Source organism: Hydra vulgaris, chromosome 15 (genome assembly GCF_038396675.1).
Source record: "Hydra vulgaris chromosome 15, alternate assembly HydraT2T_AEP".
Lineage (NCBI taxonomy): Eukaryota > Metazoa > Cnidaria > Hydrozoa > Anthoathecata > Hydridae > Hydra > Hydra vulgaris.
The window spans coordinates 1,180,001-1,205,692 of record NC_088934.1 but is presented as its reverse complement, the minus strand read 5'-3'; the positions used below and the strand labels follow the sequence as shown (position 1 = coordinate 1,205,692).

Genomic DNA, 25,692 nt, shown 5'->3' with positions numbered 1-25,692 from the left:
TTCCTTACGTAAAAAAAAAAAACCAGTGCGTAGAAAATAGAATCTATATAAATTATATAGATAATAGTTTTGTAGAATAAAAATTACAAATTTATATTATATAATAATATGAATTCAGGGGAACAAAGTATTCCTACTTCGTCTGTAAATAATCCTCCTGATTCCAAAAGACCAAATGCTCTTTTACCGCAATCACTTAATGCAGGCAAGATATTATATAGTATAATGATATATTTTACATTTATATATAGTTATGTACATTTATTTGTTTTTTATATATTTTTAATATATTTTTTGCACACACACACACGCACACACACAAACACACACACACACACACACAAACACACACACCCACACATACACTCACCTACACTTAGGGCAGCTTGCTCGTTTAATTGTTAAGTTCCAACTATATATTATAATCTTTTCTTAGTTAAACTTTTTAACTTACCCCATATTTAAAATTTGTTTTTTAGGTAAAAGAAAGTTAGTTGTAGATGTATCTTTTCATTAAAAAATTGTTATATATAACAACAGTAATATTGATTTTATTATAATTACAAATAAATAGATAAAAATAATTACAAAAAAGGTCTTATTAGTTACAAAGGTTGAACTGTATTTGGAGTTGAGAAAAAACTTATTGTTTTATTTCAATTTTTTCCATCAGCTTTTTTAAGTTTAAACGTACAGTCTTTGATAAAAATTTTACTTTTTATATTAAATACATGTTTACCTCCTTAAAGCTAAATATGTCACTATAGCTAAAGTTAGAGTATACTTTTTTTATTTTATTCTACCCTATCTCAAACCAATAACCCTAAAATCATAAATCTTGACAATTGTTTGAGTGCAATATTAAGATAGTGATATAATTTGAGTTTCGTACCTTTTGCTTACAAAGCAATTATGACCAGTATACCAATACTACATAAATAGTATAAATTTTATACTGCATATATACTTTACAGTTAATTAAGTTTTTTAGTTAATTAACACAGTTAATTAAGTACTTTAGATCATCTGCTAGGGTTTATTCCTTAAAATGTTTATACAACACAAGTGGCTGCCTACATCTTAATTATCACAAATGGCTGAAGACAGTATCTTATTTTTCAAGCCTATCAAAATTTCTGTTTGTTGTAATAAATATAATTACGATTAACAAGTTGTCAAAACTTTTTTTCTGAAATGTAATAGTAAATAATCCCCTAAGTATAAAATGAAGTTAAAAGTATTAAAGTAAAATATAAAATAATTTTAAAGAAGTGAGATTTAAATATAAAAAGTAAAAGAATGAGATGATCGTATTGTGGTTTTTGATTTAGTATTTAATACACTAATTATGATTTTTCATTTTAAGTTCTTTAAAAAATAAGTTATCATCACTTCCACTTCAGATTTTACTCCACTTAAATGTTTACTTTTTTGGCTTTTATTGGATTTGTGAATTGCTTTTGTATGTTTATAAAGGTAACTTTACTGAGTTTATTATTTGATTTTGTATGCTTTTAAAATTTATTGTGTTTAATATTTTTGCATGTTTATAAAGTATACTTACCATGTAGGTATAACATAATTTATAAATATATAGTATTTTTTAATATTAACTTTAAAGTATTAGATTTTAAATATTAAGCTTTAAACTATAAATGCAATTTCTTTAATATACCAAGTATATTGGATATCATTTAATAATATAGGGATTATTTTACCATATCCAGACAATGGTGGCACTTTAACTACAGAAATAGTTCTTCTTGCTTTTCTTGGAATCATTGAAACGTTTAGAATTTTTTTTGGTGAGTGCAAATAATAAAATTATTTTTTCAAATTTTTAATTTAAAAAAGTTTTTAACTTATTATTTAATTTGCAAATGAAGTTGAATCTGTTATATCAACATTTTAGTTTCTAATTTAAAAAAATGCATATAGATGGAACCACAGGTGGGCATTCAGAAAAAAATGATTTTATATGTTATGTGGTCTCTGTTCCTTACCTCCTTTACTCAGAGGGTGGTTCCAACAAGGCTGCAAGCAACCATTATAAGAGTTAGAAATTACTGGAAGAGAAAAGAAGAAGTTTTTAGAGCAAAATAGCGATTAACAGACAACTTAAAAGATATATGAATCAGGAAAGCAAGATGAAGGAAGCGAATTCCAAAGAGCTTATGTTCAAAGAAAAAAACTAGACGAATAAGAGTTTTTGGAGCATTTAGGAACAGTCACAGAAAAAGGATAAGACTTAATTGAATGACAAGTAACACGAGAATGTATTTTAGTAGATGGCACAAGAGATGCTAGAGCAGTGCCCATTATAGTATTTGTAGAAAAGAGAAAGAGAAGCAATGTTATGACAATGTGATAATGGTTGAAGGTTGGCTGCAAGAGCAGGTCCAACTATGTTTACAACATGTTTTTGCACCTTGTCTAAAAGAGAAAGGGCATCATTAGAAGATCCGCCCCAGATATGGCAACAGTATTCCATACAAGGATGGATTTGAGATTTATTGAGATAAAAAATAGAATCCGGATTAAGAAAGTGTTGAGCTCGATAAAGAGATGCAACCATAGCAGATGCTAATTTTGCAATGCATTTGATATATGGTCTTCAAAAAAGATTGGAAATAAGAGTTAATCCTAGAAGATAAAGGGTAGATGACTCATCAAGTACCGTTCATAAATATAGGAAGATCTAAATTATTGCAATAATAATTGGTGGAAAAAAATTTAGAAATATCAAGAGCAATGGCCTTAACCTCTCCACCTCTATCTAATGCACAATGAAACCTATCGGTTGTTACTGTTAGCATATCAGCTGTAGAACGAGAAGATCAAAATCCATATTGATGATCAGAAAGTAAGTTATTAGACTCAAGATGAGAGATTAAGTGTTTAATAATTAAGGATTCAAAAACCTTACTTGTGATAGGAAGAAGACAAATGGGACGGTAGTTAGGCGAATCAGATCGTTCTCCAGAATTTTTTAAAAATAGGGATAACAAATGCCGCTTTGCGGAATCAGCGTGCTGGAAAACAAGACTCTGAAAAGCACCTGTTGAATAGTATTGAAAGTATGGATGACAGCTCTAGAGAATTCTTCTGCAAGACTTTAACAGGTATGTTGTTTGGACCACAAGCTGTAAAAGAGTCTAAGCAGGAAATCACTCTTGATACAGAAGCTGAAATGATACGAATATCAAGCAATGGATCAACCTGTTTGATGGCTATAACAGGTAGAACACAACTAGTGGAATCAAGAGATGATATTGATAAAAAGTTCTTAGCAAACAATTCAGCTTTTTCTTTAGGTGAGGTGACAAAGTCTAAACCATACAAGAGAGATGGATTTACAGATTTGCCCTTATTATTGATAATGTTAAAGATTCTCCAGAAGACACGAGAGGCTAAATTTTGTAAATACAAGATTTTATGACCTGAGAATAGCTAGCTTTGACAATAGACAAAACCTTTTTACAATGGTTCCTAGCAATAGTAAACAGATGCCTGTTTTCTGGAGAATTGTTTTGCTGATAGGTATGGATGTAACGGTTTCGATTGGAAAAATTGCAGAAGCACAATGCGAAGAAAACCTTGTAGAAGAGTGAGGCTTGACCTGGAATCGTTGATAGGGAATAAAAAAGAGGGAATAAAAGATCCATGCCAGCCTGAATCCACGAAGATATGTAAGAAGCACATTTGTCACGAAAATCACAGAAAGAGTCCCAGTCAGCTTTAAGGTAATTGTAAGAGGTACAATGATAAGGGGTTCTGATGATGAAGAAGAATGAGATAATAGTTTTAGAGAAATCAAACTGTGATCAGAAGCACTTAAGGGTGAATGTGGAGAAACTGAGCACTGACTAGGATCATAAAAACAAGACATAGGTCTAGTAGAGAAAGTAAATGATTTGGGTTGCCTGGAAAGCTAGAGATTGAGAAAGGCAAAAGTTGAGGGCCTCAACGCCAGCAGAATCACTGACACTAGACCAAGCCATTCAGTGTGATGGGCATTAAAGTCACCAACAACAACAATACTGGCAGATAGATAAAGAGAGAGGGCTTGGTCAATTTGATCAGAAATAACATCGATAAAAGTGCAGTTTTAAGATGAAGGAGAGCTATATAGATCAAAGAGAAAGATGATAGAGTGAAGTGTGCTAAATGAAAGCACATAAAAGTATAGTCTGGATTCAAACCTAGTTTCCTGACAAATGGGTGAATTCACACGAATGTAAGTGCCCAGGCCATGCATGTGACTATTGAAGTCTTTACGAATTAAAGGAAGATACCCATCAACACTGAAATCACAAGGTGAGACAGCTTAACTCAAATTAGTCTCACAAAGAGCAAGTAGGTCTGATAAACTTTGCAAGAGATAAGACTCAACAGAAGAAAAGTTTTTTTCGAAGACCGCAAATATTAGTGAATGATAGGTTTAGAGAACTTGGTGATGACTTGTTTTTTTCTGTTTTATAGTTTTTGGTACTTGATTTATTTTAAATTTTTTCAAAGAACTTGACTCAAAGCATAGATAGTACTCAGTACACTATTTAATAGTCCAAGCAATTGCCTCATTACTAATAATAAACCCATGTTACCAGTAGCAGGATAACCTGACCTGACAGACATAACACATGTTGACACAGAAGCCAAAATGTTGACACAAAAGCCACAAAAGACATGTTGACACAAAAGCCAACATGTTGACACAAAAACACATGTTGACAGACACATGTTGACACAAAAGCCAACCTATCTTTTCTTTACACAGCATTCAACTGCCGACCTGAATTTCTTAAAATGTCAAAATGCAAAAATATATATATATGTAAAAAATATGTAGTATTCACTCAATATAAATTCATAAATTATTGTAAATACTTGTTTTTTCGAGTTATTAATTCATTTAAAAGTTAATAAAAATTACTTTTCAAATATCTGTTGTTCTCACACTTTTTTACTTGAAACTTTGGAACGATTATTATTTTTTTAAGTTTTAAAATCTAGGCTTAATTTATTTTATTAAGTAAAACACTTAATTTTCATGTTTATGGTTTTTTTTTTAATAATAAGATCAGATTAAGTTTAGTATAGTTACCTTAGACACATGTGGAGAGGAAACATATTAATTAAAAAACATTAAATTTTTTTTATAAGTTAAGGTTCATTAAGTCCATTCAACTTGTTTCTCCGCGCAACGGCCTTGTTTTTCAGGGTTCGTATTTAGGAGTTATAGCGTTTAGAGAGGGTTATAACCACAATTAAGTAGCCTCCTTGACTGTAGTGGCCTTCTCAACCACTACAGTCAAAGAAGCTGATGAAAAATGGGGGTTTAAATCTTGCGGCTTTCAAACAAATGACTTAGCTAAAGTAATTTTAATATTGGTGTAAACATATATATATATATATATATATATATATATATATATATATATATATATATATATATATATATATATTTAATGTTAAGCTGAAACCTAAAAATAAAAAGGAGTCCCCTCTTATTACTTGGCTTTTGATGCAACATGAAGATTTATGAAAAAGAAAGCATGTGGTTATTAGTTTTAGGTTACATAAAAGACCTAAAAAATTTTCAAATTTTTCAGGGTAAAATCCTTAAATTGTTTATAAAATGTTTAATATTTTTCAATATTTATTACTTTTACCCTAAAAGATGCAGAATTTCATTTTGAAAGATGTTTATTGTATGACATTTTCTTGTAACACCTAAATTTCAAAAGATATTTACAGAAATTTTTATATTCTTTTAAATAATTATACTTTATAGATTTCAAAAAAGTGTTGTGTATATGGCTGCAAAAGTAATTACCAAAGTACCAAAAATAATAAAAGCTTTGAAAAAATACCAGTTTATCGTTTTCCTAAACAAAAAGAACAAAGAAATATTTAGATAAAAAGTATTCCAAGTTCTTATCTTTTAGTTTCAGATGAAACTGTTATTTGCCAATTACAATGGCCAACAATTTTTGAAAAAATTACTATTCAAGGAAAACAAAGACAGAAAATGCCACCATCTGTATGGTCAGGAATACCCTCAAGTCAAAGCTACTCCATTACTGCATCATCGCACAACATGGAAATCTTTAAGCATTGCTATAAATGTTAGAACTGATGAACTTAGCACTTTTTTATTGGCTGATACAGCTACATATATTGATTTTTAAAATGTTTATTAAATAATCTCAGGGTTTTTTCAGTTTCAGTAACAGCATATATGATTGAAAAAACAATTAATGTTCAATCTATTACGTTTTATGATGGTATTCCTTTATTTCTTGTTAAAATTTTTGAGAATTTACATTTTGAAACATTTCATTGTGGAGTAAAATGTTTTATAAAAAGTTTGTGTAAAAATTGTAAAAAAATTGTCGATTCTTGGTCAAAGTTTGAGGAAAACCTACATTTTTAAAATGTCATGGAAATAGATCATAAGAAAAACATTATTCAGCAACAAATATCAGTTATGTCTGCAAAACTTATTAGAAAAAAAAAAAAAAATGAATCAGATACAATTATACGTAGTTTTAAATATTTTTCAACATCTCATGCTTTATACAATAAACTAAGAAACGATTTTCAATTGGCATCAGTTATAGCATCAAAAGTTTGCAAAATTAATGATGCTAGTTTCTTAGATTCAGTTTTCAAAAACATTGAAGAAAAACAAAAAAATTGTATAATTATTCATGAAAAAGTATATGTCAAGAAAATGATGCTTTACCATGGTGGAACATTGTTTGGTAAATCCTATATATCACACATCACTGTTGTTATCTTTAAATATTGACAGATTCTTTTGATTTTAGGTCATGAGTGTGCTTCTTTTACATATGCTTTATATGAAGCAGGTAGTGAAATATTTGACAATTTAGATAAACTAGAGTCATCAATTTCTGATACTACCAAAATGTCTTTGATTTATATAGCTGGTTATGTATGTAGAAATGAATATAATGAAAACATTTTGTTCAATCAAACATTACTTTATTATGGTAAGTTTGGTGAGTACCTCAAGATCGTGGTGGTCTTAAAATTCCACCAGACAATGTTTGCCAATGGATTTTTTTTGCTTTGTCTTATTCCATTCGATAAAAGATAAAGTTTGTTGTAAGTCCTTAAGTGACATCTTTTTGCTTGAATTTTACTATTTTGAAATTAATCAAAAACATTGCAACACACTTATATATTTTAAAACAATTTTTGTGCACAAATTACACCAAGATCTAATAAAGAACCTGCATTAAAAGTTTTAAAGTTATCATAAATTTGTTTAGAAAAGAATGATTTGTATCTGTTGTTGTTAAAATGAATGCTAATATTTTCTTTGTTTTAATTTTTTTTTTAATATAAAATTTTAACTTTTAATTACATTTTAATATAAATATTTCTAAATAAACCAATTAAACTAATTAAGAATCATATTTTGACTCCCCCAGTCACGGCTTACGGTTGTGCGATGAATAGGCCTTCAGTATAGATCGCCTTGTCAAATACACAATGAAATAAGTGTTATCAAGATATCAATAAGAAAAACAGCAAATAAATCAAATAAATAAATTGTGGATGAATGTTTTAAAATGCTTAAAACAATTTCTTTTTTGAAAATTCCCACTTTAAAGCAAGTGCCTGAAAGATGTCTTTAAAGACTACAGAATAGACAGTGTTCATAGGGATTCATAGAGATGTTAGTTTTTACTTATGCTTTCTTAGTAATGGCTGTGTACCTTTTTCTGTTATTCATAATGAAGACACTGCTTTAAAGCTCTAGTGATTCTGATCCTGGCTGAAAAGTTTCCAAAACTCTGTAGTAGCTCCCAGAGAGGTTGATTCCATCAATTGCTGTAAAATATCAGAGTAAATAATAGTGTCATGTTTCAAATACTCGGTGTTAACGCTGTGCTTTTGGTGTTCATTATTGAGGTCACATAAAGAGTCGCTTGTTGGGTTTATTAGCAGGACTGAGGCTACATATTGAAGTGCTTAGGTTGAAATTACCTATCTATGACTGAGCACAGTACTATGACTGACTATGTATTAAGTTCTTTAATAATTTAAAACATAAAAATATGATTACCAACAAATTGTTTCAATCTTTTACAAATTTTTTTTTAAAGTAACTTTTAATCTGTTGGATCTTTTGCAAAATTCACCAGTTCTGCAGACCAGATCTAATCATTCTTCATGAAAATAGTTTAAATTTATCTTGGAATCTCAGTGTTCACCGCTATTATTCTTTTATTCCGGAAGACTTCAATAGCTTGGCCCTTGCATATATTTATTTATCAATTTACCTATATTTCTAAACTCTAGAAAGTATATATATATATATTATAAAATATATCTACACAGCTCTGTTTTAATTTTATTTAATTAATACAGATTTTATATATATATATATATATATATATATATATATATATATATATATATATATATATATATATATATATATATATATATATATATATATATATATATATATTCCATATATATTCCATATATATATATATATATATATATATATATATATATATATATATATATATATATATATATATATATATATATATATATATATATATATATATTCCATGGTGGAAAATGAAAAAGTAGTCAAGTTATATTTTCTTTTTCGTCAACTTTTAGCAAATGAATATTGATGTAGACGCATGAAAGTTTGTTTAAAATATTCCTTTAATACTAAAATAAATTTATTCAAGTCATTTTTATGTTTCCAAAAGTTACAGTATGTCTCATTGTCGCATAATTAAAAAAGTATTATTGTAAAATGTTCTTTTAACCATGAATTTATTTGCATAATCGTAATTAATTTAACATGAAAATGGAGCTAACTTGTTTATATTGTTTTTCGTCAGATTCTATACTTTATAAAATATGTATATTTCCAAAAAATAACTTTTGTAATTTTCATGTAACATAATTTAACAAAAACATGATAAAGTTTTGTTTTTTCTAAAATTTAGTTAAAAAACTTGAGTTTTTTAATAATATATGTTATGTCATTTCCTTGAAATATTTAAAGCAGTGACCTCTCGTATGATTATTAACTATTGGAAAACGATTGCATTTTTCTAATATGTCAATATTATTCATAATTTTATACATTTGTATTAGATCTCCTCTTTGTCTCCTTTCCACTAGAGTAGTTAGGTTTAATTTTTCAAGTCTTTTTGTATAGGAAAGATTTCTGATTGATGATACTAGTTTAGTAGCTTTGTGCTGGATTTTTTCGATATAGTCACAATCAGATTTATAATATGGAGACCATACCGGAACTGCAAACTCTAGTAATGGGCGAATAAAAGTAACATAAAGCAAACGAAGTAATTTATAATCGAAACAGGCAAATGACTTTTTGATACGACCAAGCATTTGATTTGCTTTGTTAGAAGCATTCATCACTTGATTTTTCCATTTTAAATTTGCATTAAAAAGCACTCCAAGATCTCTTTCTGTATCTGACTCTTTCAGTTGAATACTGTTTAAATTATATAAATATTTTTTGTTATTATAACCATAATGCATAACTACACATTTTGGTATGTTAAATAAAAGAAGCCAAGTTTGAGACCATTTGTAGACAATATCTAGATCATTTTGAAGATTAGTAGCGCATTGTTCTGAAGATAACTGAGAAAGCACTTTTGTATCATTGGCATATAGTTTGGTTACATTATGCAATTTTTTTGGAAGATCATTAATGTATAAAGCAAATAAAAGTGCTGCAATTACAGACCCTTGCGGTACACCACTAAAAATATTAACTATTATAAAATATTATTTTTCTTAACTATTTTTTTTCACAAAATAAAACTTATAAATATAAACGAAGACATTGCAAGAGCTATATTGCTTCAAGCATAAATTCAAGCAAAAAAATTAATAATAGAGTTATATCCATAAAAGTTTAATTTGAATTATAAAAAAATAAACTCTTTATAAGATGTCATTTAAAGTTTGTGATGTTTTTTCATTTTTTTGATAAAATCAATCATTATAACAAAACAAACAAACAAAATTTAAAATATCGCAAATGGCGCTAATATAAAATAAAATTTAACTTGTACTATTTTTTAGCTTATAATTTTTTGTTTTGTTTTTTATTTTTTATTTTTTAAATTAGGTAATTATTTTTGTTTTTGTTTGTTATGAAAAAATAAATGTTTTTGCTCTTGCAAAATTTTTTTTCAACATCTTTACTTCCAACAAGGCTGCAAGCAACCACTATTAGAGTTGGAAAATACTGGAAGAGAAAAGGTAGAGTTTATAGAGCAAGATAGCGATTGACAGACGACTTAAAATATTGCAAATTATATGAATCAGGAAAACAAGATGAAGGAAGCAAATTCCAAAGAACCAATGTTCAAGGAAAAAAACTGGACAAATAAGAATTTTTAGAGTACTTAGGAACAATCACAGAAAGAGGATGAGACTTAATTGAATGACGAGTAACACGAGAATGAATTTTAGTAGATGGCATTAGAGACGCTAGCTCTTTATAGCAGTGCCTTTTATAGTACACAGTAAAAGTATTAAGAGGGTACTTTGAATATAGAGGCTCACCTTCTCTGTTTTGTTGTAGGCCAAAAAGTCAGCATAATATATGCCGCAATCTGCAGACTTGATAATTTATTCAAGTGCGTTTTATTCCTGTTCCTAATCCTATATCCTATTCCAATAACATGACGTCATTGACTTTTGTTTATTTACATATCTATCTTTTAAACAGACAAAAAAAAATCAATGAGGCCATGTGCTAAAACACTTAGAAATAAAATGCGCTTGAATAAATTATCAAGTCGCTAGATTGTGGCATGTATTATGCTGACTTTTTGGCCTACAACAAAATGGAGAAAGCAAGCTTCGACTAAAATAAAAAAAGTTAGTTTTCTTGGTATACATTAATTTTTTTGTTTTGATTAAAAAAATTTATCCTTAACATTTTTTTATCATTCTTTTTAATATGAACACAACATGTCTCAGAGGTTTGGTATTCCTTTAACATTTGCAATTAGCAACTTTAATTCAGACAGCTTTTCATTCAAAGAAGAATGAAGAATAAAAAGAAGAATAACAAAAATTATAAAGATTATAATGTTAATTATAGAGATTGCTTTTTTCTGTGTTTTTTTTTTACATTAGTAAAAAATACTATTCAGCCAGAGAAAATTTATCTTTAAACATTAGTCAATTTTATGCCCAAACTTGCTGTACTTCTATTTCATTTTATTTTTAAAAGCTGATTTTAGTCTACTTGTAGAAATCCTTGTTAAAATAAATCCTTTTTACCCAGTACTAAATGTATACTTTTCTCTGAGAAAAGAAGAATTTCACAGTTGATAGTAGAAGACAGTAATTCCTTTTTGACTTAAATGAGTTACTTAATAATGAAATAGGGTTGTGTAAAATTGGCTTGTTGCTTATTTCAAGGTTGGTGAGTCCATAACATTATGCAACACTATAAAAAATTGTCACTGTTGTTTAGTTAAAGAACTACATATAGACTTTGTAATGCATACTTAATAGACTTTGTAACATTAGGACAATGTTGCTTATGGTCGATATGTTGATAGACATATGTTCTTAGCTTTAAAATAGTTAGGTGACAGTTTCAGTTACTAAAACAGATTTTAGAGTGGAAAATGATTTCTTGGTTCTTTGATGTAAAATTTTCAATTTTAAATGAATCATTCAGATCCTAGTTATGAACTCTGCAAAAGTTAATGCAATTTTTTTTAGAACAAATAGTTACCTGTGGATATTAATTATTGGGAATGTAATTAATGGGAATGTAATTGTTTGTAATTTATGAGTTTATATTATTATTTATTGGGAGACTTCAGACATTTTGGACATTGTATGACTAGTTATGAACTCTGCAAGAGTTAATGCAAATTTTTTTATAACAAATAGTTACCTGTGAATATTAATTATTGGGAATATAATTAATGGGAATGTAATTATTTTTAATTTATGAATTTATATTATTATTCATTGGGAGACTTCAGACATTTTGGACATTGTCTAAAACCATATGAACATTTGTTAAAGTTTTTGTAAATTTGCACAATTATTAATGATACCATAATTCCTTTGTAGATTAATTCTGCAAGAAGGAATTCTCAAGTGAATGTATATAAAAGCCATAGCGCTAAACTGAAGAGTAGTAAATAAAAAAAAACTTGAGTAAACAATAAAGAATTTAACACTTTTAATGAGTTTTAAGTTTTTTTGTTATTTTCATCACAGCTAATCAAAAGATGAGCAGAAAGTAAAAGAGAAAAACCAAGCATACCTTCTTACCTGAAAATTTAAAGGCAGCCGTAATGTCCAAACAAATAATTTGAGCATCAAAAATACCATTTATCTGTAGTCGGACTGAATTACAGCAAGGAAAATGAAGTTGTCATCCTAACGCTGCCACCACATGCATCAAATAAACTTCAACCATTAGACAGAACTGTATTTGGGCCATTTAAACGTTTTTACAATTGTAGCCTGGATTCATGGATGTTATCACACCCTGGTGAAACTGTTAGCATTTATGATATCCTACAAATTTTCTTTGGACACTTGAATAGCATTTTTGAAATGGTTTTTAAACATTGTCAAGCAATATAAAGAAAGGTAAATGTTAAAAGATACCTTGATCATTGTATCTTAATCATTGTAGTTTGACAAAAAATAAGTTACTTTGTTAGAGTAAAAACTGTCCATAGTCTCTCTGGTCTTTTCTAGCACATTTTTACATCTATGTCAGCCTAGTAGTTATAGAAGGGGTATAAGACTGGTCAACAGCAGTTTAAACCTAAAGTTATTCTCTTTTTACTGGTTACTTAGACAGACAAAACAGTAGTTGAATATCTTTGTGCAGATATTAACTGTAAATTACAGTTAATATCTGCCCAAGATTTTTTTTATTTATTTCCTCAGTAAGAAATTATGTAACAGGTTTACATCTACATCATCCTATTAGATAAAGAAAAGGTGCAAAATCAACGAATTTTCTGCTTAACCCTTAAATCTTTAGTAAGGAGGTTTTTTACAAGGCTGTAGCCAGGTGAAGGTAACACCAAAACCCCTAAGGCAGATGAGTCTATATGTCAGAATAATTCTTTTTAGCCTCTGCCTAGCAGTTCCTCAAAAGTAGCATGACATACAATAGGATGTATTGTATAGTTTAAATCTGGATAAAAAATTTTGTTTTGTAAGTTAAATCTTAGCTTAGTGTTTTAGTATCTCTTTGTAAAAAAAAAAAAAATAAAAGATGTTCCTTTTATTGTAGTTGTATTATTACAATTATTTTAATTATGATGAAAGGTTTCTTATAATTGATTGCATGCTTTTTGTACATGGCTGCATGCTTTTTGGATATTATTGTCTTGCATTTTCTCTTTTATTATTAAGTTATTAGTATCTTTACTTTTTTAACATTGTATTGCATTTATGTTGTTGGTAAGTATGAAACATTTACTTTCAGTTTTCAAACTTAATGCTTGTCATTTCAGGCAGTAAAAATATACTTTAATAATTTTTACAAAATTAGGTTATAAAGGGAACCTTGGAGAGCGAAAGCAAACACTAACTTGGTCTGTTGTTTTAGCAATCCCTATTCTTGTATCTCAATTTTACCTTATATTTTGGCAAACATATATGTAAGTTTTATTTATTATGAGTATATATTATTTTAGATTTATTTATTATGAATATATGTTATTGATATATGTTAGGATGTGAGTTTTTTTAGTATGTTAGTATACATTTATATACAAGTTTTGTTTAATATTAGTAAATGTTTAAATGTGAGTTTTAATTTAATTTGTAATTAGATAATAGTGTGTGTGTTTTATTTTAGTATGTGAGTATGTTTAGTGTGTATTAGGTTTGATATTTTTTAAAAAACCATGATTTAAAATAATTTAATAATTGTTAGCGATTTTAAAGCTTTTTTTTGTTTAAATAATTTAATAACTTTACTTGATTCCATTATAAACACAGAGAAATTGTATTATGTACCATATCTGTTACCTAAGACACAATACAATCAGATTCTTTTGGTTTTATTTTTTTAATTTTTTAATGACAAAAACATAATTAGGAATGAAACTACAAAATAATTGATAAAATAATAGGGTTTAATGTCTATCTTATCTTGCTTTCTAGACCTGTCATTTATTCAGGCTATAAAATAAAATACTATAAAATAAAAATTTCAAGAAGTTTACTGTCATCTTTAGAGTTTTGTACAAAAGATTTTTCTTATTTGTTTGTGTGTTGTATTCTATTTTATCATGCTACAAAAAATTTAATCTAGAATTATAACATAGTTTTAATTTTGTTTTGTATTATAGCATAGCTGCTGTAGTGACCTACTTATGATAGTTGTAGGACACTATTGTTTATGGGTTCTCTTAGATCTGCTAATGAGGTTAGTTTTTAGGTTTAAGTTTGGTCATTAGGTTGGTTCTGTTTAGAAACTTCTCCTTTGAATTTTGCCCAAAGGTTTTCAATGGGGTTTAAAATGGGTGAATTGCCTGGCCACCGGACGAGATTTTTAATTACATTTTCTTGAAGCCATGTCTTGACAAATTTTGCCCAAGTAGGTATACTGTTTTTCAAAATTTCCAATAGATTTGCAAGGTGTCAGCCTCACCCTGTTGTAAATAGTTGCACCACTAATCATAATTGCTGGGCATTTCTTAACTGTAGGCTCAATGTGTCTTTTGTTCCTTGTGTTCTGTATTTTTTCGAGAAAGGCATGGCTTTAAAGGGATCCCAAACCTCCGAGACGTGTTGTTTCATATTAAAGAGAATGATAAATGAAAAAATATTTGGGCTATATTTTTTTGATTAAAACAAAAGAATAAATAAATACCAAGAAAAACTAACTTTTTAGTTTTAGTTAAAGCTTGTCTTCTCTGTTTTATTGTAGGCCTAAAAGTCAGCATAATATACGTCGCAATCTATGACTTGATAATTTATTCCAGCGGGTTTTACTCCTAAGAGTTTTAGTAAATGGCGTCATTTAATTTTTTTTTGTTTTTGCAAGAGATCGATTATGTAAACAAACTAAAGTCAATGATATCATGTACTAAAACTCTAAGGAATAAAAGACCTACAATAAAATAATGAAAGCGAACTTCAACTAAAATAAAAAAGTTAGTTTTTTTTGGTATTTGTTTATTCTTTTGTTTTAATCAAAAAAGTTTAGCCCAAACATATTTTTTTATCACTCTTTAATATGAACACATGTCTTGGAGGTTTGGGATCCCTTTGATGTAGCATGGTATGGTCAAAGATAAAAGTTTTTTGCAAGGCATCTTCAAACTGTGAGAGCATTAACATTCACACTAATAAAATCTGATCTTTCACCGCAAAACAATGTATTATGATACCAGTCTATTGAGTGGTCATTCTTGCCTTCCACAGGATTTTCCTGGATTGATATGTGTTGACGTAATACACTGAAAATCATAAAAAAGTTGTTTAAAACTTCTTAAAAAGCAATCATTTATTCAGACTTATTCAGATTATTGTTATTTTCTGTTAAAAATTATATTCTTCCATTTTTAGCATGTTGTAGCCATACTTATACATACTCTAAGAAAATAATGGTTGAGTTACATAGTTTCAATAAAAGAGCATATTAGATTTTTTTTATGTTGGTTGATAACCAGTAATTGTTTAGTGTGCCAGCATGCATATTTACATTTATAAGTAATTATCTATGATAATTATAAGTTGTTGGATCTTTTTGTACAAAATTTGTTATATTAATAAAAAATTTTATAAATATAACAAAATTTAATATAGGGTAAGGACCGGCGAATATTTGTTAAAATTCGGATTACTAAGTTTACTGAAAAGTGAAGTTGACTTTGACTTCGAAGTTGAAATAGAAATTCGGCAATAAATTTATAGAAATTTGGTAATAATTTCAAAATTTCACTCACCTTTCAGTTAATATATATATATATATATATATATATATATATATATATATATATATATATATATATATATATATATATATATATATATATATAGTCGTTGAATGAATCGTTATGAATCGTTATTGAATAAAAAATAATGATTTTTTATTTTTTAAAATGTCAGGAGTAAACAAAAAATATTAACATATTGTTAAACATATAGATAATTATTTAAACATCGGTTTTGTTTTGACTAGCAAAGAATAATTTAGTTTAGAATTTAGTTTAGTCAATAATTTAGTTTAGTCAAAGAATAATTTAGTTTTGTTTTGACTAGCAAAGAATAATTAGGTTTTTAAGTATTTTTTAAATTTATGTTGCTTAGCATTTTACTTGCGTTATATAAAAATATAAAAAAGTTTAAGTCTGTTTTGAGCATATTTTTGATACATAGTTAGAACGCATTGGCCAGGAATTTAATGCATAAATGTTTTATCGTAAAAATGTTTTACATTTAACAAATCACAAAGAAACACAGAGCTATAGAGAAGAATTGTTTTTCACAATTAAATTTTTTTTTTATTTTTTTTTTAATTTTATAAAATTAAAAAAAAAAATTAAGTTAAATATAAGAATCTTAATTATGCAAACTCTTTTGTTAATATTCTTAAAACAAAAAAACTTTTTAAATACTTCCACGCAATATTTTAATCGTGCACGCTTAAAAAATACTCAACTAAGACAATATAAGTATATTTAATAATTTGAATTGTATCTGTTTATAATAAACATTCGTTAAAATTTATTCACTAAAAATTAAGTTCCTTAACTTATAAACAAACTCAAAAGTATTTTCATTCTACGCATAATTACCAAACTCTTTTTTTTTGTTGGCAAGCAATTTAATTTAGAGTAATAAAATAAAAAATAAAAATAAAATTGAGGTAATCTTTGTTAAGAAAAAATTTATTTTATTTCTTGAACAATATTTATTTTTACTTATATACCAACTTAAATAAAATATACTAACATGTTACAATATTTTAACATGACTTGTGCCATTTATAAACCGTATGGCAGCTGCCCTTATGGCACCATTGGTTTTGGATAAAAAAAAAATTATTTTTATTTTTTTTAACATTAAGGTTTTACAATAAATTGTATAGGCATGCATGCATAATGAAACCTCCATTATATAAATATATTTAACGTTTAGTGTCATCAGCGGATATTATTGTCTACTCATGATTTCTTTAACTTTATAATATAAATTGATTTATGAAAAAAAAAATTTATTGAATTGTACGCTGAAGAAATTTAACAAATTGTCTTCATTCAAAAATTGCGAGTAAAAGGTAATTTTACTCGCAATTTTAAAATAAAGACAATTTGTTGTCTTCATTCAAAAATTTGTAACCCCTCTTCCCCCGTATATTTTAAAGTTAAAGGTATAAAGGTATTTTTAATCTCTTTCTGAATAAAATAAATTTATTCAGAAAGAGATTAAAACTAACTCTTGCAAAGAATGTTGCACTATGACATGCATCATAAATTACTTGATTAAGATGGAAATCTGCACATTGCAGATTTCCCACTTAATCAAGTAATTTCCAAAATAAAAAACGAGTACTAACCTTTAAAAACATCCATTTAGTTAAACTACAGGATTTTATGGATCACACATCCAAGAGACTTGTGAAAATACAGGAAAAAAAAGTTTTAAAACATTTGGATGATAAAAAAAAAAAAGACTTTGATGAATTAATACTACTTAGTAGTTGGGGTATGGACGGAACATCAAGTCACTCAAAATACCATCAATGTTTTAATAACTTCAATCAAAATAATCTTTAAGATTCAGATCTATTAGTTACAGCTACATCACCTCTTTGGTTACATGTGCAATCAGATTCAAACAGTATTTTATGGAATAATATGTCTCAGAGTATTAGATTCTGTAGATCAATTATGCTGGAGTTTATAAAGAAAAATAAAGAAGTAGTATTAAACATTAAGGAGAAAATTGAAAGAGAAATTTTTAATTTATATCCTGTTAAAGTTCATCATCCAGGACATAAGTATGTTTTTATTAACTATAGTTTTGTCCTTTCAATGATTGATGGGAAAATCAGGGTTAGGATTTGGGGTTTACATCACGGACACTTCTTTGACACAATGTTGCCCGATTTGTCATGCCACACCTAACATAATGAGCAATCTAAAAAATTTTAAGGAAGGTTTTGTTACAGATTGGCAGGCATTGTACTACAGCATTTCACCACTTGGATCAGGTTTTTTGAATTTATTACTTTATTTCATATAGAGTTGAAATAAAAACTTGGAAAGTAAAAAAGGTTTTAAAAGATCAATATTTATTGAGAAAAAAAATTATTCATGATAGGATGTTTGAAGAATTTGGTTTAAGAGTTGATGAACCAAAAGCTGGCAGATCAGGAACTAGTAATACCGGAAGTTTATGCTGACGGCCTTTTTCTGACCCTCTATTACTTAGCAAAATTTTAGAAATGAATGAAGAAATTATTATTAGATTACATAACATTCTAATTGCAATCAATTGCAAAAACCCAATTGATCCAGTAAAAATTTATAAATACTGCAATGATACATATAAGAAGTTGTTAGAGACATATGATTGGTTTAGGGTCCCAGCTTCCGTTCACAAAGTATTAGCACATGCTGTGAAATTATTATTTATTCACCAGTTCCACTCGGTTTAATGAAAGAGGAAGCAGTTAAATTTCGACACAGAGTTTATAAATTTGATTGTGAGTATCATGCAAGGAAAAAAAAGTAAAGAAACAAACTTATTTGACATTTTCATTCAAGGTATACATACTTCTGATCCCCTATTTAGTTCAATCTCATTAATTAAAAGATTGAAAAATAAGAAAATATTGTGCCAACCAGAAAAAGTTAAGTTTGTTAGCAGTTTATAGCGATGATAGAGAAATTTCATCTGAAATGGAATCAGATGAAATTAATGACTTAGATGAATTACATTTAAATGTTGACAATGTTGACGAAAATCTAGAATTAGATATAGATGTAAAAGAATAAAATTCTAAACTGTATAATCGGTATAAAGTATAACTTTACAATTGTTTGCCTACTATATAAATTTATTAAATACATAAAAAATATTAAATAAAATATTAAAAAAATTGCAGTGATTTGGTTTAAATCATTAGAGTTTGGAAACAAGAATATCCCAAAAGTTTATTATTTATTTATTTTTTTTAATTATTAGTTTTATTATTATTTATTATTGGTTGAGAATTAAAACGACAGAATTTAATCCTCATTTAATAATCTGTTAAAATTGAAAAAAAAAACTGTAGTAACTATAGTAACTGATAATAAAGATTTCACTCATAATATAATCATAACTTTCAGAGAATAAAAGATTATTCAATGAAAGTTAAAACCTGTCAATAATTTTAAATTAAGTATAAGATAGCAGCAAAAATCTTTTTTTAGAATCATTGCCCTCATCATTATTGTTATTTTTTTTTGGGGGGTAACTTTTTTGGGTATTTTTAATCCCAAGCTTCAATCACCGCAATTTTTAGCAAAACATGCTTTGACTTAAGCATGAACATAACAAGTTTGGAGCATTGGAAAATCGTCCATTATTTAAACAATGCCGGAGAGTCACATATAAAAAAATCCAACTAATGCCCCCAGCGCTCAAGTGGATTTTTCCATCCCCCTTGCTGCGCCTGTTTAAACACAAAAGTAAAAGAGATTATCTTAAATCTCTATTTTACTCAATTAAGGCTTAATATCCACATAAATACAACAATTATATTTTTGGCCACCTATTTCAATGGAATGTTCCCACTGTGCATGGGTAAGGAAGGAGGTTTGAACTTCCTAGTTTAATACTTTTCTGGCAAAACCGTCAGATCTTCTTGGAACATTTAAAGCAAAAAAAAAATTAAAATATAAAATATTAAAAAAATTTCTTTTTTAATTAAATGTGTTTTTAAAATCCAAATTCGGCTTTCTGTTAAATTTGGTTTAGAAGTTCAAATTCGTCTTTCAGTTGAATTCGGGCTACATACACAGCTTATATTCATTTTTCAGTTAAATTCGGTATACGTATAAGATCTAAATTGGTCTTTTATTTAAATTTGAGTCTTAAAAAGTCGACTTTGTTTTTTTGTCTAGTCTCCACTTATATTTTTTGTTTTGTTTTTTTGTTTAGTCTCCGCATTGAGGTTATATTATGTGGCATTCTTCTTGTTATGGTGATTTTAGAAGTCATACTTTCTTTTGCTTGCATATGGAGTTTTCAAAGGTTGGTTAATTAAAGTTTAGTTTAAATATTTTTTTATTATTATTTTTTTAATATAAGTTTTATTTCTTAAGAGATTCTTTTTTAATTTACCACCTTTTTTATATATCAATATTTTAAATTTTTGATTTTTTTAACTAACTAATAATTAGAGCTTGTTTTGGTTTATGATTGGAGTTTTATTTTTATTTTTTTTTAATTTGTTAAAATTTTTTATCTTAATTTTCATCAATATTCATATTTCTATCATATAGCTTTTGTATTAAACATATGCATTTCAATATTAAACTCTAAATTTTATGATTTCTCTTTAGAGACTTTTTCTTCTATTTCTTTTATAATTAAAAGCTTAAAAATTATATATAAATTTTATATCAATTTTCTCTCTCAACCTTTTCTCTCCAAAACACAAGATTTGATGAACAAGGCCACTGCGCAGATGATCAACACCTCAAGGCTACTGCGCATAGAAACAAGTTGAGCACAGTACTACCAGGGATATAGTAAAATAATCAACACTTTAAAAAATAGAATAATCAACATCTAAAAGAAATAAATAATAAATAGGAAATAATTAGGAAACTCAAAAATAGGTTGAATTTTAGTATTTAGAACATTCTAAATTTAGTATTTATTAGTTTTTATTATTAGTAGTATTTATTATAAATTAGTATTTAGAATTTTAGTATTTAGAATATTCTAAATATCTTTTTTTTTTATCTTTAGAACATAAATTCTAAATATCTTAACCTATTTTGCTCATTTATTTGCTGAACTTGTCCATTTTTATTTTTTATTGAAATGAAATATTATTTTCATTGTTTATTTATTATTTTTAGACATGAATCATTTATTCGACGATAGAAATTTATTCGACAAGAGCAGCTTATTTGAAGCAATTTGTTTAAAACAGCTTTATAAAATCTATTTTATTGTAAATACTTGAAAAATAGTTTATATTTATTTTCTATTTTTATTGTAAATAAAATTTTATGATTATGTAGTTTAAAATTGAAATAAAAAACCAAATAAAAAAAAAAACCAATGAAGTGTTTTTCAAATTTTAAATCTTCTGTTGTTACATGTTAACTAATTTAATAAAGTATTTACTTTTTAGACATATAAGTTTTAAGAATGTTTGTTAATTAATTTTTTAGTGACATCCCCAACTATTTCCAGAATTTGAGCCAATCATAAAACATCTTTCTAAACCAACAGCATGACAACCATTTAAACAACATGACAACTGCATTGAGACTTGAACTAATTAAGTAGGATATATATCATAGTTAAGGTTTTAATTGTGGTCAGGATTTGGTTCATAGTCAGGGTATTAGGTTTTAAATTAGGGTTAGAGTTTGATCATAGTTAGGCTTAGGATCAGGGTTAGCTTTCTGATCATAGGGTTTGAAATATGATCCAGGGATTGATTAAGATTAATATTGCTTTTTATTTTAGTTGAATTATTTTTGTAATAAAATGAAAAAACTATAAGCAAAATCTGAAATTGTGAAACAAAATGAGACAGCGAGATTCAGAAGTAAGCTTGTGCATCAAATACTTACTCTTCTTCTTCAATGTTTTTTTCTGGGTAAACTTTTTTTTTGTGCACAAAAGTTAAATTTGAAGTTTTTAAAGTTTTTTTTTATTCACATTTGAAGTTTTTGAAGCTTTTATTTAATTTTATTAGTTATTGCAATTATTTTAGTTAATAGGATGTTTCATAAGTGGCATTGCATTGTGGGCCCGTGTGGCGTATATGCAGGAAAATAATTCAATATCAATTTTTAGTGGTTGGAACTTAGACCCAGCTTTCATTTTCTTATTTGTTGGTGTAGTTATGTTCTTACTTGGTTTTTGTGGCTGTGTAGGAGCTCTAAGAGAAAACATTTGTTTACTTAAATTTGTAAGTCTTTTTAAACTTTGATCAGGGAAATAAATAAAAATAAATTTTAGTTTTTATTATTTTGCTAACTATTTTTCATCTTTTAAATTTTATTATAGTTTTCAATATCGCTATCTATAATTTTTTTTATACAACTTGTGACTGGAGTACTTGGTTTTGTGTTTCGACGCAAGGTTTGTTATTTTTTTTATATTGACATTTAACATTAAAATTTTTATTTTCTATAGTTTTTTAATTTTTATATAATTTCTATCCTCTTAGCATTATCATGATATCTTCTTCCATTTTTTACTATGTAGCCTTTTTGTACTAGGCCTTGGTAGGTATTAAGGGATACCAAGATTTGGTAGATACCAAAGATTTGGGTAGTGACATCAATTTAAGGTACTAACCAACCGTCATAAAACTTTCAGTTAAAGTAAAATAAAATAGTAAAAATTTAAAACTATATAAAAAGTTTTTAAATTTTTTTATTAATAATTTCTTTTAAACTACTTTGTTAATAATACAATACAAAAACTCAAAAACTTTGATATATTTTTGATTCGTGGACACAAATTATTTTTCATTTAATTAGTTGTATATGAAAAAGAAAAAGCTTAATAAATTTTAAAAATAAAGTCACTAGTAATTATAAAAGTGCATTATTATAAACACAGAAATAATATTAAAATTATTGAAGTATCCTATAAGTATTTTAACTTCAAATAAAATTTGTTTTATATATATATATATATATATATATATATATATATATATATATATATATATATATATATATATATATATATATTAGGGTATTCCAAAAAAACCAAAGTTTAAAAATGTTGATCTCCCTGACTGTTTCCTGGTGATGGGTAGCCTAAAGACACTAAATATTAAATTTCAACCCAAAATGTTAACCCTAACCCTTGTACCAAGTCCCCACAAAATATTTATTTTTTGGTTTTTTCAAAGATTTTAAACTGTTTTTAATCTATAACTTTTTGTAAGTAAACAAACAAGTAAATTCAGTTTTAACTTTATTTTACATCAAAGTTCAGAAAAAAAAATCATAGCCATGATAACAAGTTTAATATGGGGATAAAAATATCATAAATATTACTAATTTTTCATGTTTATTGGTATTTCTCATATATAGTATTATTGGTATTTCTTATATTGAGTAACTATCAAAATTAATCTTATTAAAAAAAAAAAACACATTTTCTAACTTATTATACATTTGAATATGAAGGACTACACAAAGCTATTACAAATTTTTTTAGGATTTAAAATTTAATTTGGAAAAAGTAACCAAGTAAAGTAGTAAAGTAAAAGTTTAACGATTATTAGTTGCCTTTCTGAAATCAGTAAAACACTTTCTGTGGTTTTCAACTATTTGTAACACACTTTGCTTGCTTTTTTCATCTTTTGTGAGGGACAATGAAAAGTCTTGCATCAATTTTACACCCCTCTCAGCAACATCATTAACAACTATAATATTTTTTTAAATGTTCATTGCTTTAAGTTTTTTTGTTCTCCTCCCATGTTTGCACAAGAGTTTTCAGCCACTCAGTGTTCACACCAAGGTTTTCAAACAGAAGCCAAGAGTTTTGTTCAATCAATGATGGAATTTTTGTATTTTTTGTCACTACAGAAAAGATTGGTGTACCTTTTTTCAGCTCACCACATTGGTAGAATTGGAGTTTCTTAACAATATTCTTTTTTTCATTGTCAGGCAACGTTTTTGAAAACAGTGAAAAAACTGCGATCTCCTCGGTGAAATACTAAAAAATGATTTTTAAATATTCTTGAGGTGTTTTCTGATATGACTTTAAAGTCCTGCAACTATTGAAATGTTTCAAGTCATTAAAAGGAGTGTCAACTCCAAGGAAGCATCTTAACCAGTGCTTGACATACACAAGAGCGTTAAAAAGACATATATACAGCTTCGCAGCAGTTACCTTATTATAGCCCATAGAATTTCTAAAGAGGTAAATTTTAGCAGCATATATCACCAATGACATCCATGTTGCATGATGAAAGGCCCCAGGGTTGCGCCAATGTACATCTCTATGTGGAATTTCTCCAGGTAAAATTAACATAAGTTCAGTGCATTTCTTGCAATCATCTCTTAGTTCAAAATTCTTACTCTTCAGATGCTCTTTGAAAATAGAAATCACAGATTTTTGCTGTAGCTTCATATTTCTGACTTTAACATCTTAGCATTTTAAGTCATCCTTGTCCAAGATAGAATTCCTTTTTTTTGGAATCCTTAAAGTATTCATTATTTGGGCTGTGAATACACCCAAATAGCACATGGAAGGCTGCGCTTTGCAGTTTTTCCAGTATGTGATGTCTCCATGCAAAATAAACCAACTTTTTTTCGAAAAGAATTTCAATTTTTATGCATGCACCATTCTGCCACCCTGAGTTTGAAGCAGTTGTGTCAAAATACAATCCAGCTGTGTTATATGCTAAATCTTATTGCTCTACAAAAAAAAATGTAGCTGTGGCATGACTAGACCCAGTGCTATTCATTATTTCTGGAATGCCTAACAATTTACCTTGTTCTTTGTCTGGAGTTCCTGAAATTAATATTGCTAGTCTATCTGACCGTTTCTTATGAAGGTCCTCCATCACTACTACATCACATTGGCACAAATAATGATTTTATTTCATCTTCCATTATGGCCCTATTTTCTTGGCGATATCAATGACACAAAGTTTTTAAAATAGCCAGTAACTAAATCAACTCTACTACATTTTAGTATTGCAGCTGTGGTCCCTGTTGCTTGATTAAGGGATAGATTTAAACAGTCTGCCATTAGACAAACCTCTTTAGCTTTTAAAGGATTAGTAAGTGATCTTACAAATGGTTCTTTCTTAGGCTTTTTTAGGGGAAGAAATGCTTTATGTGTAAAATCTAGACCATTATCTTCTCTGGATTCTTCTAAAATCACTTGCTCTATAACTTTTTTTTTGATGTACTGTTCACATAGTTGTTTCCTTTTTTTATAATTTTGCAGTTTTCTTGCATAATATTTGTCAACAGAGCCAAAAACAACTTTTTTACCATCTTTTAAAGCATCTAAAAACCTTACGTCTTCTTCTTTTTGTTTAGTGCTCCTTACAATCAGCTGTTTCTTGATGTGCAATATAAAAAAACTCTTTTAGTTGATTTAAAAACATCTGTTATTTTTCATCATTTCTACCTTTATGCTTGGTTAAGGTTCTGTATGATTCATACAAATTTGTAAGTTTCTGTTTCACTTTGTCTTTCCTCTATGTTTTTACTCCTGTTTTCTCCCATATAGCAAATGGCTCGTCAGTTATCTTACTACATATAACTTTGGCATTTTAAACAAATTTGGCATTTTAAATGTAAATTTGATTGACTTATATTGACAAAAGCTAACTTTATAACTTTAACAAAACGCACCACAATATTTTATAGCAACATAAAAATAACCTCAATCTTTAACTAAAACAAAACAAAAAAATGA

General features: G+C 27.3%; 2 protein-coding genes across 3 annotated transcripts in view; both read left to right on the top strand.

The window, feature by feature from the left end:
• LOC136072109 (transmembrane protein 216-like) lies at window positions 1-21,343 on the top strand. Of its 2 annotated transcripts, XM_065820435.1 has the most exons (7): window positions 5-205; window positions 480-502; window positions 1,383-1,476; window positions 1,707-1,805; window positions 13,595-13,703; window positions 20,209-20,301; window positions 21,138-21,343. In XM_065820435.1, the coding sequence occupies exons 1-7, from the start codon at window positions 109-111 to the stop codon at window positions 21,160-21,162; spliced, it is 540 nt and encodes a 179-aa protein (XP_065676507.1). In that variant the 5' UTR covers window positions 5-108; the 3' UTR covers window positions 21,163-21,343. The 2 variants fall into 2 exon arrangements, with proteins under 2 accessions (XP_065676508.1, XP_065676507.1); XM_065820436.1 differs by lacking the exon at window positions 20,209-20,301 and having other exon boundaries at window positions 1-205.
• Window positions 21,344-21,732: 389 nt separating this feature from the next.
• The window catches only part of LOC136072108 (tetraspanin-33-like), a 12,459-nt gene continuing 8,499 nt past the window's right edge, over window positions 21,733-25,692 (top strand). Inside the window, exons 1-3 of the mRNA XM_065820434.1 lie at window positions 21,733-21,889; window positions 22,007-22,204; window positions 22,303-22,377. Of these exons, the coding sequence (XP_065676506.1) occupies window positions 21,818-21,889; window positions 22,007-22,204; window positions 22,303-22,377 (345 nt within the window). The 5' untranslated portion in view covers window positions 21,733-21,817. The remainder of the gene's footprint in view (window positions 21,890-22,006; window positions 22,205-22,302; window positions 22,378-25,692) is intronic.

Excerpts from the sequence above, each read along its gene's own strand:
- LOC136072109 (XM_065820435.1), top strand. The coding sequence starts at position 109 with ATGAATTCAGGGGAACAAAGTATTCCTACTTCGTCTGTAAATAATCCT. Across the intron at positions 503-1,382 it reads AAAGAAAGTTAGTTGTAGAT|TTATCATCACTTCCACTTCA; the intron begins GTATCTTTTCAT and ends TTAAAAAATAAG. Across the intron at positions 13,704-20,208 it reads ATATTTTGGCAAACATATAT|TCTCCGCATTGAGGTTATAT; the intron begins GTAAGTTTTATT and ends TTTTTTGTTTAG.